We start from the raw sequence: 19,973 nt of genomic DNA, 5'->3' as shown, positions 1-19,973 counted from the left end.
TTCAAAATGCCAAGCTGATAGCTTTCATTTAACATTCCTTTTTCGATCTTCCTGTCCAGATACTTTAAACGGAAATAAATTCTCATGACTGCGGCTGCTAAAAGAAGCAGAGCACAAAGCCAGCTATTGGTGCAGGCCAAGAGCAAGTTGATGGTCTTGCAAAGATATGGAAAACCCTTATTAAGAACCTGAACTAACGGAATATTTCTTCAAGCCAGCTATTGATGCAGGCCAAGAGTAAGTTTATGGTCTTGCAAAGAAATGGAAAACTCTCATTAAGAACCTGAACTAACGGACTATTTCTTAAAGCTGAGTAGATGGCATTACATGCTTTTTAAAGTTGCTCACGGCATACCTCCCAGCTAACAACAAGTACAGCCTAGTAATTTGACTCAGCCATACATTGGGGAGGCGATAATGCATACATACTGAATAATATGTAGTATCTTGTTTCAAGCTTTTAATAACAATTCCATAGAATACAAACTCTTTATACAACCACAAACGAGTTCCTTACATGCAACATGTAAGATTGATTACATAACCACATAAAAATGGGGTCATCCCAATTCTAACATAAAGCTGCTGGCGTTATCAAATACATCATAGATCATTTACCTAGTGAGATAGTATACAATTAGGAAAATGACCACAAATGATGCAACAAGGGTAAACATTCTCCTGCTCGATTTGGTCTCGAAAACCTGACAAGGGAAATCAAACTCATAACAGCTAAAAAATTGGAAAATATGACGCCGAACACAAAGAAGAAAGAAAGAATAGCCAACAAACACCAGTCATGCTAACAGAAAGTTGGTCATCTATTCCACCTACCATTTTAAACTTATCCATGGTTCCTGATAGGACTCCTCTTGAAGCATCCATATCATTTCCCTGAAAATCAAGTCTCATATGTCACAATAAACAACAGAAATAACATAACACAGCAGAAGAAATATCAAATGTGTTCTGCATACCATCCGTTCCAACATGCGATTGTGTGTGTCAACCTCTTCATTTATATCACCTGAGAGCTGTAGGAATGGCAAGTATAAGAACTTGCTGGCAACATTTTCAATATTATAAAGCTACCACTATTCTGAATTCAAAAACCATGAACTGGTTTGCCAAGAAATAGAGAATCAAAGGTTACTTAAGAACAATATGAAAACTATTCCAATTCAAATACCGATAATATTCCAAATTCCCAACTGCTTTCCCCATTCATCTTCTGTTATTTACATGATCTGATCCAATTTATCCACATTCAACCAGAAGATAACTGAATCAAGTGAAACACCAAGAAGCTCTTATACACTTTTAACTGGATACAAAAGCATTTCTTACAGTTGCACCTTAGTAATGCAGAGAAGATGTGACTTACTCTCTTCAGAAGATTGACTCTATCTTGCAATCCTTCCAATGCTCTTTCATTATCATGCTCGTCAATTTCATGGGAGTAAGAAGAGGAGGCTCTGATGCCACCCTCCTCAATGCCATCAAAAAGTGCGACTTTACTATTACGGTAGTCCCTGCACATGAAGAAAACTCAGTAGCATGCCAAAACAACCAGACACTAGGACATCTATAAGAGACATGGCTAGACATAATCCTGAACTCAAGAAAGAATTGAAAAATCATTAAAAAGAAAAAGATTAATAATCGTCCAATTCTCTCACCCACCACAAATCATAAAGGCACATTTAGCTTCAGGCGGTCAATCGTTTTGATAACACATTCATGAATTGAATAGATAAAACACATTCTCTTCAGAGCCTATGAACTAAACTCACGGCCAGCTAACGGCAAACACACTTATTTGGTGAGAATAAGTGTCATTGATAGTTATTTTAGCCATTGGTCTTCCAATCTATTAACTTTATCAAGTAGACTTAAAAAATCAAAATGTACAACACCTAATTTCGGACACAAACCGCTACATGCTAAGTACGCCTCTCCAACAGTACCTCACAACCGTAAATTCCCATTTAAGACTGATGTCTGAAGTAGGCACTACAGAATATGATTATTCAGATGCAAACTACTCTGGTTGAAGAGAAACTGAGATTGAAGCTGCTTATAAAGTAGTAAGATGAATCTTTGAAAATTATAAGAGGCCATGAACAAGACCACTTAGCCGACCCATGTTTTTTTATCATCCTCATACGTTGAAAACATATCAAATTGCAATAAGGGCCTAAAATTATAATTAAAAATGAAGTAGAGAAACATTAGTTAGGGTGCACTCATTTGATCTAGCCCTGGGCTTACTCAGGAGTCAGGACCAATTGTTGATAATCAAATCAATTAAAAGTCATTGAAACAAGTGAATTGTGCAAGAGTATTCTCTGATCCTAAAATAGCAAAATTCTTTCTGTTAGGATATTTCTACATCCTAGGCACTTAGTAAGCTTTGAAATTATCATCTGAGTAACAAAAATGATGATTTGTTCCTGACTCTCTTATTTGTTAACACTCTCAACAGATGACTAGAACACTGTATATCAACTGTAAACTTCAAAGCCAGTTGACAACTAACAGATCTCAGTGTGATCCAGCAGAATTAAATCAGTAATCACATATAATGAAATCTTAAGAAATCATTTAAAAAAGAAAAAGAAAAATAGAGCAGATAATAAATCTTTGATTGAACTAACCTTCTAGAATTCATGACTCAAAGATCACAGCCTTTCTTCGCTTCTAGATAAATTAAGCTCAGCCTCGCGATATTCTCAATTGTGTTCCTACAGATGATTTCAAAAAATTATCTAATGATAAATCATACAGTCATGCTCATGCACGAATTAAACGTAGGGAAAAATTGTGAAGCTAGATCGAAATTATTAAGGTGATTCAATATTTTGATCGAAACTAACGATTAAAAAATGTGTGAACAAACCAGGAAATAAATTCAGATCTGGTCGCGGATTCGACATTTAAACTAGAAAATTAGAAAAAAAAAAGAAAAAAAAAACATAACTAAGCGAATCGACTATACCTTTGGTGTGAAGCAGGAATTCGCTTGCAGCAGCAGACAAGCTGGTGGGAGAAAGGAGACGGCGATGAAATGCCGCTCGGATTTTATACACAAAGGCTAGCGGCTAGCCGGAGGGAGATTTTATCAAATGTGATGCGTTATAGTCTTATAGAGGTGAAAAAACATGCAAGATGTTGATCTCTGCTGTGGGCCCACCTACCGAGCATGGAATATGTCCTTGCGGGGGACCTTTTGATGACGTCATATATAGCTTTTTTTAAAAGTATTTCTGTATTAATTTTTTGAACTACCGGATAAGGACTGAAGCACCGGGCCGCGTCATCTCTTTTAAAAATGAAAATAAAACTAGACATTACGTTTTTATTTATTTACGGCACTGTTATAAATTAATGGCGCGAAAGCCGCGATCACTTTGGCCAGGAGTAATAGTGTAATACTATTCTGATAGAAAGTTGAACAAATAAATAATTGAATAAATAAATACACAAAAAAAAGGGAAGCGGGCTTTTTTATCAACTCGATCGAGAATCCGATTCGCTCGTGAACCCTAAGCTGGCAATCCTAGGGTTTGGCGAGGCCAATAGTTGATACAGTAAGCCGCATCGCAAACTTATGGATTCGACGGACAAATTCACCAACGCTTTCAAGTCCTCACCCGAGATGGAGAAATTCCTTTGCGATCGCCTCGTTGACCCGACCCAACCAATTTCGGAGCGGTTCCGCGCCTTATTCTCCCTTCGCAATCTCAAAGGTCCCGGCCCCCGGGACGCCCTGATTCGTGGTACATAATTTTGATTCTGAATGTTGTATTATGCTGATTTAGACTAGAAAGGAACATGCTTTTATATGCTAAAGTCAGCATGTTTCTATGTTTATTACACTCGTTTATGCTTGATTGCTCTGCAAACGTTGCGCATTGTGTTGTTTTTCACATATTGGAATTGGTTTTATGGAGATAAGGCTCAGTTTCTTTAGCTTTTTCAGCCCTCTCAACGTGTTTCTTCTTATTAGTCACCTGCAGCCTACATGTTTTAATGATTATGTAAAGAAAACCCAGCTTTTATTTATTTTCGATTACTGGGTTAATTTATGTAGTTCGTTTTAGTTCTTTTGTTTGCATTAAAATTTGGTATTCATTTCTTTCCCCCTCCTTTTTAGCCACAAAGGATTCTTCAAATTTGTTGGCACATGAAGCTGCATTTGCCTTGGGTCAAATGCAAGATGCTGAAGCTATCCCTGCTCTGGAAGCTGTTCTGAACGACTTTTCTTTGCATCCCATTGTTCGCCATGAGGCACGTTAAGATCTCCCTTGTCTACTAGTGCTTTTCTTTCCCTTTCCAATTTTTAATTATTGTTGCTTTTTTTTTTTTTGGGTTTAATTACTGAACAGGCAGCGGAAGCTCTTGGCGCAATTGGTTTAGAGAGCAATATTCCCTTGCTAAAGAATAGTCTAGTTTCAGATCCAGCTCAGGAGGTTCGAGAAACATGTGAACTAGCACTTGAGAGAATTGAAAAATTAAAGGCATCTGGTAGTGACGGATCATCCATGACAGAAAGGTCACCATTTATGTCTGTTGACCCAGCTGCACCAGCTTCATCCTGTTCTTCTGTTGATATGCTAAGGTTTGTTTCTGCCATGTGCTTGACACATTGTTTTAAGTGTCATGATTAGTTATAAAATATTCTGACCGTTGTTAATCGGTGTTAAGAGAAGTTCTTCTGGGTGAAGAAAAAGGCATGTATGAACGATATGCAGCTCTTTTTGCTCTTCGCAACCATGGTGGAGATGAAGCTGTTTCTGCTATAATTGACTCTTTAGGCGCAACAAGTGCTCTACTGAAGCATGAGGTTTGTGCAGTCTAATGTAATAATTTTATGTTACTTCAAGCTTGTACCTCGGTTCCTTTGAGGGGGTGTAATCATTAGATCTCTATTAAATGTGCATGAAGGCTGCTGGTATACTTATATTTTTCTTACAATTTCACTGTAATTATCATGTTGACAGAGATGGTTAGGTGGCTGGTGATGTGGTGAAGGTTTGTTAGAAAATGTTGAATTTTTCCCTGCTTGCTTGATGACTTTATTTGGTTTTGGTTTCTCCACATCTTACCTTTGGAGGTTTATGTTCGATATTTTGCTATAATATGCAGGTTGCTTATGTGTTGGGTCAATTGCAAAATAAAGCTGCTTCAGCTGCACTTTCTGACGTGCTTAGGAATGTAAATGAGCACCCCATGGTTAGACATGAAGCTGCTGAAGCTCTTGGTTCCATTGCTGGTATTACTAGTTCTAGTTGTTATTTCAATGCATTCTCTTTTTAATTCTTTTGGCCAAGTCCCTGAAACCCTTTCCAATTTCATAATTCCCTAGAAAGGGTAGGACGATGTGGTTGGCTGGAAGATGTATTGGTATGATGGTATCAGTGTTCTTGAAGCAAAATCTTCCTGAGTTTAAAATAGGTCTGACAACAAAAAGGATTCATGCTAAAGACATTATGCCATTTTCTTTGGATAAGGTCTATTGTTATGGTTGCTGACATGAAAAATATATTACTATAGAACTTAATACTGATTATAGATGGATGCTCAGTCATGAGACTGGTCTGAAAAAACTTCTTGCATGTATGTGCAAAGGAATTCATTGATCATTAATTGGGATTATAGAACCCACATATAACAACTTATGTTGATAACTATATTTTTGAGCATTTTGAACGTGAAAAGTTCTGTAGTTTTCTTGTATTATTTGCTGAATTTTCTTAGATGGAATGAGATTTTTTGTATCAGATGATCATTTTCCACCTCTTGTTGTAATTCTTGCTTTTCAGTAAAATACTATTTTGTCCGTCATTTATCCTATCCTTCTGAGTATTGTGTTATTTGTATATGCTTTAAATACCTGTCAATTCCTTTCAAAAAAAAAAAAAACCTGTCAATTATGTGGAATGTCAAACATTTTCTCTGTTGTGTTATCTTAATAAATTTTCATTTGGGGCACTCTTCTAGATGACCAAAGCGTAGGACTTCTCAAGGAATTTGCCAAGGATCCTGAGCCTATTGTCTCACAGAGCTGTGAAGTTGCTCTGAGCATGTTGGAATATGAACAATTAGGGAAATCATTCGAGGTAAGCCTCTGAAGATTGAAAATTACGAAATAAATTGTAGTTGAGGACATCTTTCTTTCAGGAGAAATGACTGACAATGATGTTTTCTCTGCAGTACCTCTTCATGCAAGCTCCTCTAATGCAAGTGTGATCCTTCATGTATGTGCCATTTTTATGGATACAGAAGGGACTCATTAGGAAACATGAAGGTTGCAGAGATGCATTAAGCAATTGCAGAACTCACTTGCATATAAGGTTGTTCTCCAGAGTGTCTAATTTATAAGTTTGGGAAGAATCAGTTCATGAATTTATAAGCCTTTTTTAAGGGTTGGAGAACAAAGCTATGTTACAAATAGGATGTTAATGTTACAAATTGGATGGTATTAAAGTTATGTTGAATATGTGACAAATCGGAGGGCATTTAAATTTGTGTTACGATTTTAAATTGGACTAGCATCCTCTTTGATCTAAACATTTTTTATTTTTGATTTTTTACGCATCTTGTGCCACTTATATTTAAGTATTAGTGTGTGATTAGGATTTAACTATTTTTTTTAAAATTTATTAATAACTAATTACGTTAATAAAAATTTACTCAAAAAAATATAAGATCATGAAAGGATTTTGATCTTTTTAAATTTTTTGATTCCCTTTTCTTTCTAATTCCATTTAAATTAAAAAAAAATCATTTAATTTCTTCATCTTAAGTAAAATTACGTACTTTGATAATGGTAAAGGGAAAACACAATCTTAGATCATAATCTAATTGTTCATCGATTTGATAGTTTTTTTTAAAGGAGTTTATTTAAATAGAATCTTTTTTAAAAAAAAATTAGTTTGGTTGGTGAAACTTTTTATTATATATTACAAAATTATCTTATTAGACAAGTTTTGTAAAGTTATGTTATGAATGGAATGAAATGAAATTGTGAAATAAAATAGGAGTATTTTAGATAATTTAAAATTTAAAAAAATTTACAACTTCTATTTTTAAAAATTTAAAAATTAATTTTTTTTAGTAGAGGTAAAATAATATATTTAATTCTTAAAAATTGTATTCAAAATATAATTAAACAATACTAAAAATTTAAAAAGAAAATTTAAAAAGAGTTAATAAAATTAAATAAACACTTCATCCATTAAAAAAATCATATTAAAATTATGTTTGGTACAACTTTTTAAATAGATTTTTTTAAAATATCAGTTTTAGTTAAAAAAAATTAGTTATTTGACTGTCAATGTAATTTTTATTAAAAATTATGAAATTAATTTAATATGCAAGTTTTTCAAATTATATTAAAAAAATTATGAAATAAATTATTGACATTTGAGACTATTGAGTTTTTTTTTTTTTACTTTTCTTCCTAAAAGTAAAAAATTTAAGTTTTTATTAATAAAGATAAAACAAGTTATTTATTCCCAAAAATTCTACTTATATTACAATTAAATATGACAACAACAAAAATAAAAAAAATAATATTAAATAAATACTTATAACTACAATAAATTATATTAAAATACATTGACCCAAAATACTAAGTGTCTGTTTGATATGATTTATTTAATAGTTATGAGTGTTTATTTAATCTCATAAGTTCTTATTATAATTTTTGTTGGTGTTTGGTTGTTTTTCTAATAGAGTTTTTGGAGTTTAAATAAGTTATTTTACTCTATTAGTAAAAGTTTAAATTTTAAACTTTTGAGAGTAGAGATTGAAAAGTTTTTTTTAAATGTTAAAATATATAAAATATTTCTACTTATTTAATTATTTTATTTTATTTTTTTCATAACACGACTTTAAAAAACTTACCTATTAAAGTAATTTTATAAATTTTTAATAAAAACTTTTATTGATAACCAAACAACTAAAATATTTTTAATAAAAACTTTATTTATAAAAACTCTTCTAACAAAATTATATTTAAATAAAATCTACTTAAAATTTTTTTATCAAGCTTAAGTAATCAACCTCCAACAGTGGACTTCTGATATTTCATTAAAGGATTATGGTCGCTGATGAGGAGATAAGTACGACCATTTAGCTAATTCTTAGTAATAATATATACAAGCCAATGCGAGGAGCTGGCTAAGTTACAGAATCTGTAACTTACAGATCCAACTCCCATTGCCTGCATTTGACGGTTTATCTCTCTCCTCAGCACACGTGTGCTGCTTCCCATTGGGTGTGTACGTTACAGATTCTGTAACGTAGCATTCTCCGGCAATGCGATTTAAAAATATTATAAAACGAATCTTTTTTTTCACATTATTTACCAATTGTCGTATTTTTATTGGCTGCTAGCTACATACCAGCGACTTCTATTTTAAATTCGATTAAAAAAAATTAAATAAATAATTACTAACTGAACGCAAACATTTTCAGAATTTCACAAGGCGGTGGAGAGCACAGTGAAGCAAACAAATTTACAGTACAATAAAAAGTTTTCAAAGATAAATAGAAAAAATAGGTAATAATAAATAAATAAGAGAGAAGAAGCGTATCAGAGACACTTGATGATTCAAAGATTCAACAAAGATTCCCCTCGCGAACACAGGCCCGCGACCGAACGCATGCGCGCATACAGTATATAATTATTTATGCACAGAGCCACATAGGTAGTGAAAGAGAGAGAGAGGAAGGAAGGCAATGGCGAACCCGCCAAAGCCATGGAAGGTGGAGTATGCGAAGTCAGGGCGATCATCTTGCAGAAGTTGCAAGAGTAACATCGAGAAGGAAGCCCTTAGGCTTGGGAAAATGGTCCAATCCTCCCAATTCGATGGCTTCATGCCTGTATGTTCTATGTTCTTGCATTTCCCCATTTTGGTCCCTCCCTGTAGTCTCCCTCTGAATTCTTGCTTTCCTTTTCACATTTCACTGTTCTTTTGTTCTAGTTATTGTATATGTTTGTTCACAAGTTTTGAGCATTTGTTATATTTTTCATGCACATATTCCTTGAATAACGGTTAGGGAATGTGCTTTGTGATACATAAAAACTGTTTTGTTGATTGTATCAGTTAGGTTACTACTCAGTTTAATTATTTGAATTTCTGATGCCTTGAAAATCATATATTTTGCTGATTCAAGTTGGTAAAGTGTTCTTTGGAGAGTCGTTTTGGCCTTTTGTCTGAGCTGGTGTCACTTGATAATTTTATTTAATAATGGACTTTTTCGATCCTCCTGATTTGCTTTTATTTTCTGACCTAGATGTGGAACCATGCCAGCTGTGTGCTGAGGAAAGCAAATCAGATTAAATCGTATGTATTCTTGTAATATTTTATCATTATTTCCAAAATATGGTCTTGATAAGTACTGAAAGTAATAAACCTCTATGGCTTTGCTGTGCTTTTAGCTTGGATGATGTTGAAGGGATAGAATCACTTCGATGGGAAGATCAACAGAAAATTAGAAAATATGTGGAGGAAGGTGTTGGTAGTGGATCCTCAAGTAAGTCCAATGTCACTTCTGCAGAATATGGGATTGAAGTTTCTCAAACTTCTCGTGCTACCTGCAGACACTGCAGCAAAAAGATTATGAAGGGAGAGGTTGTTTTTTTTTTCTTTTTCCTTTTTTAAATACTAGAGGACTATTTGTATACATTTTAATTTGCAGTTTGATAAACACAGTTCTATAGGCTTAGCAACAACATGAAGTTGTTGATTGAGGAAATTAAATCTCATTTATTGTCAGTACTTACATCAGTATATGGAAGCCAACATATGTATATTAATTAAGACAATGAAAGTGAACATATGCATCTTGATTTGGAGTGGTGGATGTCCAATCAATATACAATCTTTGATATCACGTCGATGTAACTAGTAATGCAGAAATGCTCTTTTGTATTCTTAGGTTCGTATATCGGCCAAACCTGATGGTCAAGGAACTAAAGGACTAGCATGGCACCATGCAAACTGCTTCTTGGATTTGTCTCCATCTACCCAAGTTGAGAAGTTGTCTGGATGGGGAAACCTCACAGTTTCTGACCAGGGAGCTGTTAAGGCCCTGGTTAACGTTCCTTCTACTACTAAGAATGGTAGGAAGTTTATATTGATAGTGTGGGAGGTTATTAGATGATGTCGTTATTGCTGATTTTTTCTCTTTCTCATTTTACTTTTTCTCTTAGGAACAAAAGCTGCGGTACAAGAAAATAAAGAAATGCCTGCCCAGCAATCAACTTCAAAAGCTGGTACAAAACGTAAAAATATTGGTGGTGTTGAAAGCTCAAAGGTTGGTAAGTTTGAAGGAGATGTGTCGACAAGCAGGGCTGCATCTGTAGCGTCTTCAAACAACTTGCCGGATGAACATGCTTCTGATTTGGAAAGTAAACTGGAGGCCCAGACTAAAGAACTGTGGGCTCTAAAGGATGATCTTAAAAAACATGTGACAACTGCGGAGTTGCGTGAAATGCTTGAAGCCAATGGTCAAGACTCAACAGGATCAGAACTTGATCTCCGTGACCATTGGTAATTTTTTCCGGATGCATTTTATTTTAAAAAATATTTAGAAATCCTCTCGTATTATTCTGATTTTCGTTAGTCATCCAGGTTTCTCATAAATGTTATGTTTGTCATTTTATTTTCATACATATGTGTGTACATAGTACATACTGTTGATTGTTGAATTATTTGTTACCTGTACTTTGAAATTTGACACACTTTATTGTTGTAATACTTGTTTAGTGCCGATGGGATGATGTTTGGAGCACTTGGTAGATGCCCGATCTGTTCAGGTCCACTTCGTTACTCTGGAGGCATCTATCGGTGTCGTGGGTACCAGTCAGCATGGAGCAAGTGTTCATATTCCACTCGTGAACCAGAACGTCTTAAAGGGAAGTGGAAAATACCCGAAGAAACGAATAGCCAATATCTTGTAAAGGTATTCATTTTAGATTAGTGTGAGATGGTAAGGTATGCAAACTTTAACTGTCAGTTTTATTATAATGGTTGCAGTGGTTTAAATCACAAAGGACTAAAAAACCTATTCGGGTCCTACCTCCACGCACATCCAACAGTCCTGCTTCAAGTCAAGCTTCTAAGAGCCCGTGTCAATCTTCGAAAAGTGAAAATTTGGGAGATTTGAGAGTTTCTTTTTCAAGATTACCTAAGGAATCCAAGGTGTGATCTTTTTCCTTGTTATATGCTTAAATTGTTGTTGAAATTTTTTTATTGATGCCATCATGTAACATCTTAACAAAAAGGAAATAAAGAATATTGTGTAATTTTTGGTTAAGTTCTTTCACTGGGTGGTCACCCTGCACTTCTGCAGGAAGAATGGAAGAGAAAAATTGGGGAAGTAGGGGGAGTAGTTCATGCTAAGATCAATAAAGGTTTGTATCTCATGCATTGGGTATTTTAGTCAGATTATTTTCCCTACTTTGGACTTACAATTCGTAATACAGTGTGTAAGTTGTTGCTTAATAAATGAATCTGCAGAGACTAACTGCTTAGTCCTGGGAGGAGTACCGGATGATCCAGATGCTGAGATGAGAAAAGCCAGGTAAAGTTGGTCTTCAGATGTGTCTTGAGAATATTTCTTCTTCATTTCATTTTGACTGGGAATGTTTTCATTGGCAGGAAGATGAAAGTACCTATTGTTAGGGAGGATTACCTGGTTGATTGTTTTAAAAGACAAAAGAAGCTTCCTTTCGATCTGTACAAAGTTGAAGCGGTTGGTGAGTCTTCTAGCATGGTTACAATCAAAGTTAAAGGGCAAAGTGCTGTTCATGAAGCTTCTGGTATGCAAGATACGGGTCACATTCTTGAGGATGGAAAAAGTGTTTATAACACGACTTTGAATATGTCTGATTTATCAACTGGTGTTAACAGGTGGGTTTATTTTATTCTTCCTTCTTTCTCTTTGTGACCTCGTTTCAGATGATGGCTACGGCTTTTTCAGATTTGGAGCCAAATTGTTTCAATTGCTCTGATTGTTTACCCGTTAATGAATATTTTTCTGACTCCAGCAGATTAACCTAAAAACTCACTTGTGGTTATGTAGGAGGATTCGGGATAAGATGATTTTAACTGCTGTAGGTTGCTCTTTTGGTATTGCTTGTTTTAAAAGGAAAATGCTTACAAGCTTCTTATATTTAACTTTGTTTTGTTACAATGATGCACTTCCCTGGCAGGAGGCTCCAACATATTGTTGATTTTAAACTATCTTGGACATAAATTGATAAATTTATATTAAGAAATTTATGGCCCCTAGGTTAGTAGCCAAGCCACTGTTTCTGTTGTATCTGCTTCCGCAGTATGGATGCCATATGGTGAAGCTTTTAACTCTGAAGCATCTGAATTATGTTATATGTAAGTTAATTCATGTAGTGGCATATAGGTTTTTAATATTTTATTTGAGATTACATCATAGTAAAGCTTGCAGTTGTGAACTTTGACGTGCTACTTTCATGAACTGAGCTTGCTTGTGTGTGCGTGTGTGAATTGTTGGTGATAAATTAACTTAAACTTCGACTTGAAGCAGTGAATAAACTTTTTAATTACTAGTTCCATTCAATGCAATGGTAGAGATGATTGATAGGTTGGTAATATTTCTACTGCTTCTTTTTTACCTTAGATTCCTACCCCTGGATTGAGTGTGATTAATGGATAAAATTGTGTCCCATTTGAAGTAAAAAAATTAAAGTTAATATATATCCACAACCCATATCTCGTATAACACCATGGTGTATTGGAATTCCTCATAGTGTTTTATTGTTTTCTTTCCCATTTTCCTTCAATAATGGACTCTAACTTCTATGTGATTGCTATGTAAAGTTACTATATCCTGCAAATCATCCAAGATGATAAAGGGTCAGATTGTTATGTGTTTCGTAAATGGGGTCGAGTGGGAAATGACAAGATTGGTGGAAGCAAACTGGAAGAGTTTTCAAAAGAAGATGCAGTTTGTGAATTCAAACGTTTGTTCCTTGAGAAGACTGGGAACCCATGGGAGGCTTGGGAACAGAAACAAAATTTCCAGAAGAAACCTGGAAAATTCTTCCCACTGGATATTGTACTTCTTACTCTCTCTCTGTCTCTCTCTCTCCCCCAATTCTTCTAGTTAGATAATGACTGCTTGTTCATCTTGTTTTCTATATGTGTAGGATTATGGAGTTAACAAACAGGTGTCAGAAAAGATAGGGACTGATGCAGACAGCCAACTTGCTCCTGCACTGGTAGAACTAATGAAGATGCTTTTTAATGTGGAAACATACAGGTTTTAGAAAGCCATCTCTCCTTTTTTAATATTGTATATAGTTATCTTGAGATGTGAAACAGGAAATTTGACACATTCGGAAAGATTTTAGTTTGTGGACCTCTGGTTCACTTTTGTAATATTCATTCCCTTCTAATATTCTACAAAAGTGTCTCTGTTTCCTATAAAGAAAATATAATAGAGCAAATTTTGCAGAGCTGCTATGATGGAGTTTGATATTAACATGTCGGAAATGCCGCTTGGAAAACTGAGTAAAAATAATATCCAAAAGGGTATGTACCTTTGAAAGAAATTTATTTGCTTGGTGCTATACTGAACGATTGAGTTCCCAAGATTAATTTATATTGGATTAGCAAAAAGAATTTGATGGCTGTTTATTGATGCCCTTAAAATACATTTTTCCAGGTTTTGAGGCATTAACAGAGATACAAAATTTATTAAATAACGGTGCATATGATCCCTCTGTCAAAGAAAGCTTGATTATTGATGCCAGCAATAGGTTCTTTACTGTCATCCCTTCTATTCATCCACATGTTATACGGGACGAAGACGATTTTAAGTCAAAGGTAGAGATGGATATTCTGTACACTTTGTTTTAGTATCTGCTTGTTTAGAAACTCTGCTATTCAGTTATCCTTATCACCTCATTGCAAATCAATTTTCCCCTCCCTCTTTAAATCTTCAGCCTGATTACCCTTTTAAGTTGGATTTGTTTACTCGATAGGGTTGGATTTTTCGCGTTTGGTTAAAGAAAGAAATTTGAGTCGATTGAAACCCAAGCACTAATTTGAATTGGTTCGCTGGGTTTCTTTGTACTTTTGTCAGTTTGATTCTTTTTTTCAAGATTCAAACCGAATAAAGTGATCAGTTAAGAAAATTTGGAATAGAACCTGAACCAATTCCCGAATTGACGCAAACCGGTTTGGTTAAAATGCCCACCCTACTTGATTATCTCTTGTTTCTTTCCTTTTTCATAGTGATTTTCTTTGTATCAAATTGTGGAGTGGAGCCCTTATATTATTTTTGTAAGTCAATTAAAACTGATTGAATTGATATATTTGGAGCACTTTTCTTTAGCAGTCCTTTAAATTTTTCTTTCAGAGAGATGAGACATCTAGAATTTGAAGATATATCAATCTCTTCAACTTATCATAGAAACACAAAACAAAAGGTTTTGTGATCACCTAAGTCAAACTAGGCAGAGGCCTAAGACAATAAAGATAGGATTCTTATTCTGGGAGAGGATTCCTTGAGAATAGTCTTCAATATGGTATTATGCACGAGATACAATAATATGCAAAATCAAGAAGTCCGTATCAAAAACTCGAAGTAGGACCCTAAAAAAGGATAAAAAAGGATAAAGTGATTTATACGGGCATTTCTCTTTAGAAAAATTGAGACTTTTCAGTGGCTCTCGTACGGGACATTCAAAATTGCTCAACACAGCTTAAAAGCCACAGGAGTGACCTTTAAGTAACTTAATATTTTATGATATAGCTTCCCACCCCATCCTAGGAGGAGGGCGGGTCTCGCTCTAGTCTTCCACTGGGAAGGTAGGGAAAGCATTGTTTTCCACAAAATAGTGCTTGGGGGAACTGTCCTTTAAATCGGCACACACCGGGGAACACACAAAAAGTGACCCAAGATGTGTAACCAATTTAAAGAGACACTGACATAGCCCTTATTTGCAGTCCTCTACAAGGGGGACTGAGGGGGTAATGTCACTTGAAAGGGGAGAGGGGTCTCCCTCCTGCTGCATAAAAGAGCCTTTTTAAGAGGCTTCCTCCTCATTGTCTTCCTCTTGTTCCTCTTCTTCCAAGGCCTCTATTCCTGTCTCTATTCCGACAGGAATAGAGTCAGGCCTGCTGTCAGGACTCTAGTTTGAACCTCATCACGCTTTAGTTCCGGTTACAAATTCTTACCATACCTTCTGTTTCTTCCCATATGGAGCCAATTCTGCACAATGTTTTGATTCTTGGGCATATTTTACTAAAAGAACAAATATGAAGATGAATTGATTTTTGTTGTTGCTTACCTTCTTGTACCATACCATCTGTTTCTTCCCATATGGAGCCAATTCTGCACAATGTTTTGATTCTTGGGCATATTTTACTAAAAGAACAAATATGAAGATGAATTGATTTTTGTTGTTGCTTACCTTCTTGACTTTTTAACCACATATCAGTAAATTTAGTGTCTCTTGTTATGATATTTTCAGTTTGTCACTTGTCTATGGCAACATTTCTGACTGACTGCTGCATCTGTTTCTCTAGTAATTGTAGCACTATTACCAAAAGATTGATGACTCACGTTTTATATTTCTTTTTATGTGTCATTTACATTTAATTTTGAAATCCTAGATAATCTTTGGATCAGATTAGACCTGGATTAAAGATTGCTATTTATAAAATGTGGGGGAGAGATAGATGATCTCTCAAGATATTCTAAAATTTCAAATCTACATGTTATTAATTTTATCATTACTTTGTTGTTAATATTAAATATTATAATATCCATAAGTGTGTGCATTTTCGCTATAACCCAAAGAACATTCTCCTAAGGGGAAAAATGCTCTCTTATGTCGTGCCGACTGTGGCTCTGCCTTTCTTAGTGAAATATGTAAACTATTCAAATTATACACAGAAATCGGGAAATTGGAGTCAACTGTACTCTCAAGGCTTTTCGTATTTTGCTTGGGAAAATTATTGATTTGCATTCAGACACAATCGAACTCTCCAAATCGCTATTTCTCATGCCACGTACCGTTTTGTTTGATGACTAAAAGGATTTCCTCTGTCCTTCCTCTTTAGGTAAAAATGCTAGAAGCTCTGCAGGACATTGAAATAGCTTCAAGATTAGTAGGTTTTGATGTTGATAGTGATGATTCCCTGGATGAGAAATATAAGAAGCTTCGTTGTGATATTGCTCCACTTCCGCATGATAGTGAGGATTACCAACTGATTGAAAAGTACCTCCATACTACGCATGCCCCTACTCATACTGTGAGTTAATTTTTTCATATTTTCAAGATTAGCTTTTCCTCTTTTTTTTGGGGGTGGGGGGGGAATAAATTTGTATGTCATGTTTTTTAGAAGTAACATTTTGCCCGTTTTTGGATTTCTTAGGATTGGTCACTGGAACTGGAAGAAGTTTTTTCACTTGAAAGGGAAGGGGAATTTGATAAGTTTTCTTCTTATCAAAGAAAGCTTAAAAATAGAATGCTCCTCTGGCATGGCAAGTTAAAATTCTCTGTGGTGAAGTTTATGCCTTTACATACTATGATATACTTTTTAGTTCTGTGGGAAGTTATTGGAGTATCAGAACTTGACAAATGGTATTAGATATGATAGAAACGCTCTTTTTCCTGTGAAGGTTCTCGGTTGACAAATTTTGTGGGAATCCTCAGCCAAGGACTGAGAATAGCCCCTCCTGAAGCACCGGCAACTGGCTATATGGTTCTCTCTCAATCTCTCTCTTATGTGTGCGCATTAGTTTATACGTGCATGAATGCATACACATTTGATCTATCTACTTGCTATTCCACAAGACTAATAATTCATATTTTTGCAAAACAGTTTGGTAAGGGAATTTACTTTGCTGACCTAGTCAGTAAAAGTGCTCAGTATTGCTTTACGGATAAGAAAAATCCAGTGGGCTTAATGCTTCTGAGTGAAGTGGGCTTGGGAGAGGTTTATGAGCTCAAGAAGGCGAAGGTAGGTTCACATTCTGTTGTGCTTTTGTGTGCTGTAATAATCTTTGGCCATGGGGCCGTGGTTTGGTTCGATGTGGAAGTGTCAGATTTATTCATTTTTGAATTTCACCATATCCCCTCCCCCCCCAAAAAAAAGAAAAATTATATATCGAGTTTCTAGTATCCACCCTTTACTGTTGCCATGTCATGGGTATTTCACTAAGCAGCTTATGCTGGAAATAGTAGTTCATGCACTTCTTTATGTGCTTCTTTATCAATGTTAACTAAAGTGTCCAATTGTGTATGGACAAACTACCTGATGAAATATGGTTCCTTGAATCTTTGGACGTGCTTTATTTTTACTAATTATTGATATTTGGCCTGTTGCCTGCAGGAAAAAAATAAGTTGGCCATGCACATGTCACAAATGTTATTTCTCCTTCCTAGTAATTGCTTTCCTTTTTGTAATTCAGTATATGGATAAACCACCTGATGGGAAGCACTCCACTAAAGGACTTGGCAAGACTGTACCACAGGAATCTGATTTTGTGAAGTGGAGAGATGATGTCACTGTGCCATGTGGAAAACCAGCACCTTCAAATGTCAGGGCTTCTGAGCTGATGTACAATGAATACATTGTTTATAATACTGCTCAAGTAAGTACTTAAATTTTATCATTTATATAAATAATTTAATATAAAAAGGAAGAGGAGGAAGAGAAGAAACTTGTCAAATTAAGTCCAAAATTTAAAGTTCACTCATGTTGTTTCTTATTTCATGTGTGTTGAAACTGCATTTTGATTTGTAGCATACAACTTGTCTACAACTTAATCAAGCAGCGATGTACAAATGTACTGTCATCAAAATAGAGCAAATATTCTTGTCCTGCTGCTGTGTGCATGTTTGTTCCTATGCATTCCCAGGAAGGACTGCTTCTGGAACAATTGTTACCAGCGCATAATCATCACCAGTGATCTATCACTTATCTTTTTACAAGAAAATATTTTTTCTTGTTTTCTTTGTCCTGTGAATTTGCTGAATGACAAAGTTCCATTCCATGAAGTTTTGGTTAAAAGAAGCTTTACTCCAAATCAAAACTCTGAGATTTCTTGTCCAGAAAATTATAGTAGTAAACTTCTATAAAACTATATTCACTGGCTTGAGTAATTATAATATGAAGTTGATATATGCTTGGCCCCTCATTTAAATTTCTTTCAGCACACAGGTTCCCTAATAAAGTTTTAATACCTCATTTCATCCTAGGCATTTAAATGGAGCACATTATTGAAAGGTAAATGTGACCTTTGAACATATACATTGATAGCAGATAAAAATCGGACATGTCTACTAAAAATTACGATTAGTCAATTTGCATCTTAAAAGGTCACATTAGTTCAACAATGTGCTATTTCTGCTAATGATTTTACCCCAGGGACAAAAAAATTAAAAGTTTATAAGGGACCCTAGTGTTATATGTGTGCATGTGTGTGTGTGTGTATACACAGGGGACGGAAGTATCAATCTCCCATTATGTGCTCATTACTATTTATTTCATTGCTGTGAAGTTGGTACAAAATGATTATGCTTCACCTCTTAAATGTGCTCATGTAAATACAAAATGTTTTGTGTGAAGCTAATATTTCCACGAGTGGTGGATGATGAGGTTTTTATATTTGACAGGTTAAGATGCAGTTCCTGTTGAAGGTGAGGTTTCATCACAAGAGATGAAGGAGGTAACTGGATGCCCACTCTCTTTTGGGAAAGGTCATGACTGATTGTCTGAATATCTGAATGTCTTTAATTACCACATGAGAAATTTTAACTCTTGGATAAGATTGTAAGATCTCATTTTGGGGTTTGCCTGGAGATCTTTCAACTGCTGCTTTTGGCTATGTAAATGATGTTGGTAAATGTGTAAAAAAAGGGTACTTTGGTGTTTCTTAAGCTTTAGTGAGGATGCTATCTTCCGCCATATCATCTGGCGTTAGCTTTCCTTTTGTTAGATTATGCCAACACAATTAGATACACAAAATCCAAGTTTCTTGTACTACATTTGGCAGGATTATTTCCGGATAAGTGTCCCTGTCAATCAGGTATAAATTTAAGAAACATGCAAAGACAGTAATCTTATCTGCCAAATATTGCAATGGATTAAGCTGTATTATTTTCTTTTCAAGGTCAAATGCATGCCTAGTAAGATTATATCTGATATACATTCTGTTTGTAATCAATTTTTTCCTGAAGCAGATATTTACATTTTAATTATATAGATTTGAGACCTTTACGCACTGCTCTGCCCAATTGGCATGGAAATGGTCGGGTTCAGTTTTTTGACATTCCGCCTGCTATTTCAAAACTTTTACATTGATCTTTTCTTACCCAAATTCTAGGAAGCACCACGAATCATTTGCAAATCAACACGATAAAGGCCTGAATCTGATATTTATACATGGGAATAAATGGCCGAGGTAAGTTAAAAAAATAAAAAAAGAAATTTACTAACAGGTCAGCTGTCTTCGAGATAAGGACTCGTGCATGCCCGATAGTTGATAGTGGATACAGCGAAGTGAGAAAATCAGCATCAAACATCATTTTTCGGAGACTGTCTCCAACACAAGAAGAAAATTCGCCATAAAGTAGTCCAGGGGCATGATGGTGCTGGTCGGGTAAAAAAAAGCTCAATGATTTAGAAGATCTTATAGCCAGTTTGCATGTCTGCATGTTTGCCATGTGCATGGTGGATGATGATGCTGCGTCTTGACTTGAAATTAAATGTAGATTATGTCATGTGCGGCTGGGAATGCACAGTCACTCTCCAGACTTTGATCGAAAAGAAATTGGCGAGAAAGAAGTGATGGAAGCGGTGACACTAGGGTTGGCTATCCGAGGGAGTACGTTAATTTCAGTCCTGTTTCGCATATATAAGTAGGATAAAAAAGTAACCACTTGGGCTTAGCCTAAGTAGCTA

At 35.1% G+C, this 19,973-nt stretch overlaps 3 protein-coding genes across 3 annotated transcripts; 2 read left to right on the top strand and 1 right to left on the bottom strand.

Annotated features, from left to right (window-relative positions):
- Positions 1–399: 399 nt before the first annotated feature.
- On the bottom strand, positions 400–3,126 carry LOC18046801 (bet1-like SNARE 1-1). Its single transcript, XM_006443815.2, has 6 exons — positions 2,999–3,126; positions 2,658–2,744; positions 1,385–1,532; positions 978–1,034; positions 835–894; positions 400–704 (listed from the first exon to the last, which is right to left on the bottom strand). Exons 2-6 carry the CDS (start codon positions 2,669–2,671, stop codon positions 615–617), a joined length of 369 nt encoding a protein of 122 aa, XP_006443878.1. The 5' UTR covers positions 2,672–2,744; positions 2,999–3,126; the 3' UTR covers positions 400–614.
- Positions 3,127–3,391: 265 nt separating this feature from the next.
- On the top strand, positions 3,392–6,554 carry LOC18046800 (deoxyhypusine hydroxylase). The gene is made up of 7 exons (XM_006443812.2): positions 3,392–3,779; positions 4,157–4,290; positions 4,389–4,621; positions 4,708–4,846; positions 5,149–5,275; positions 6,004–6,122; positions 6,217–6,554. The coding sequence occupies exons 1-7, from the start codon at positions 3,611–3,613 to the stop codon at positions 6,250–6,252; spliced, it is 957 nt and encodes a 318-aa protein (XP_006443875.1). The 5' UTR covers positions 3,392–3,610; the 3' UTR covers positions 6,253–6,554.
- A 1,936-nt stretch (positions 6,555–8,490) lies between these two features.
- LOC18046799 (poly [ADP-ribose] polymerase 1) lies at positions 8,491–19,174 on the top strand. The gene is made up of 20 exons (XM_006443809.2): positions 8,491–8,892; positions 9,307–9,356; positions 9,452–9,644; positions 9,952–10,135; positions 10,226–10,565; positions 10,782–10,977; positions 11,052–11,216; positions 11,368–11,428; positions 11,535–11,598; positions 11,676–11,927; positions 12,873–13,110; positions 13,202–13,314; positions 13,510–13,586; positions 13,720–13,880; positions 16,125–16,316; positions 16,440–16,548; positions 16,687–16,769; positions 16,890–17,027; positions 17,479–17,661; positions 18,686–19,174. The coding sequence occupies exons 1-20, from the start codon at positions 8,749–8,751 to the stop codon at positions 18,731–18,733; spliced, it is 2,991 nt and encodes a 996-aa protein (XP_006443872.1). The 5' UTR covers positions 8,491–8,748; the 3' UTR covers positions 18,734–19,174.
- Positions 19,175–19,973: the final 799 nt, after the last annotated feature.

Source organism: Citrus clementina, unplaced genomic scaffold (assembly GCF_000493195.1).
Source record: "Citrus clementina cultivar Clemenules unplaced genomic scaffold, Citrus_clementina_v1.0 scaffold_3, whole genome shotgun sequence".
Lineage (NCBI taxonomy): Eukaryota > Viridiplantae > Streptophyta > Magnoliopsida > Sapindales > Rutaceae > Citrus > Citrus x clementina.
Note: the sequence above shows the minus strand (reverse complement) of the source record. Positions and strands in the feature narration are given on the sequence as shown.

What these genes read in the sequence shown, in the direction of transcription:
- LOC18046800 (XM_006443812.2), top strand. Translation starts at nt 3,611, where the DNA reads ATGGATTCGACGGACAAATTCACCAACGCTTTCAAGTCCTCACCCGAG. An exon ending in CCGGGACGCCCTGATTCGTG is followed by an intron (nt 3,780 to 4,156) that starts GTACATAATTTT and finishes CCTCCTTTTTAG; the next exon opens with CCACAAAGGATTCTTCAAAT. An exon ending in AATTAGGGAAATCATTCGAG is followed by an intron (nt 6,123 to 6,216) that starts GTAAGCCTCTGA and finishes TTTTCTCTGCAG; the next exon opens with TACCTCTTCATGCAAGCTCC.
- LOC18046799 (XM_006443809.2), top strand. Translation starts at nt 8,749, where the DNA reads ATGGCGAACCCGCCAAAGCCATGGAAGGTGGAGTATGCGAAGTCAGGG. An exon ending in TCCTTCTACTACTAAGAATG is followed by an intron (nt 10,136 to 10,225) that starts GTAGGAAGTTTA and finishes TTTTTCTCTTAG; the next exon opens with GAACAAAAGCTGCGGTACAA. An exon ending in TCATGCTAAGATCAATAAAG is followed by an intron (nt 11,429 to 11,534) that starts GTTTGTATCTCA and finishes ATGAATCTGCAG; the next exon opens with AGACTAACTGCTTAGTCCTG.
- LOC18046801 (XM_006443815.2), bottom strand. An exon ending in ATCGCATGTTGGAACGGATG is followed by an intron (nt 895 to 977) that starts GTATGCAGAACA and finishes CTTGATTTTCAG; the next exon opens with GGAAATGATATGGATGCTTC. An exon ending in CCATGGATAAGTTTAAAATG is followed by an intron (nt 705 to 834) that starts GTAGGTGGAATA and finishes TTCCCTTGTCAG; the next exon opens with GTTTTCGAGACCAAATCGAG.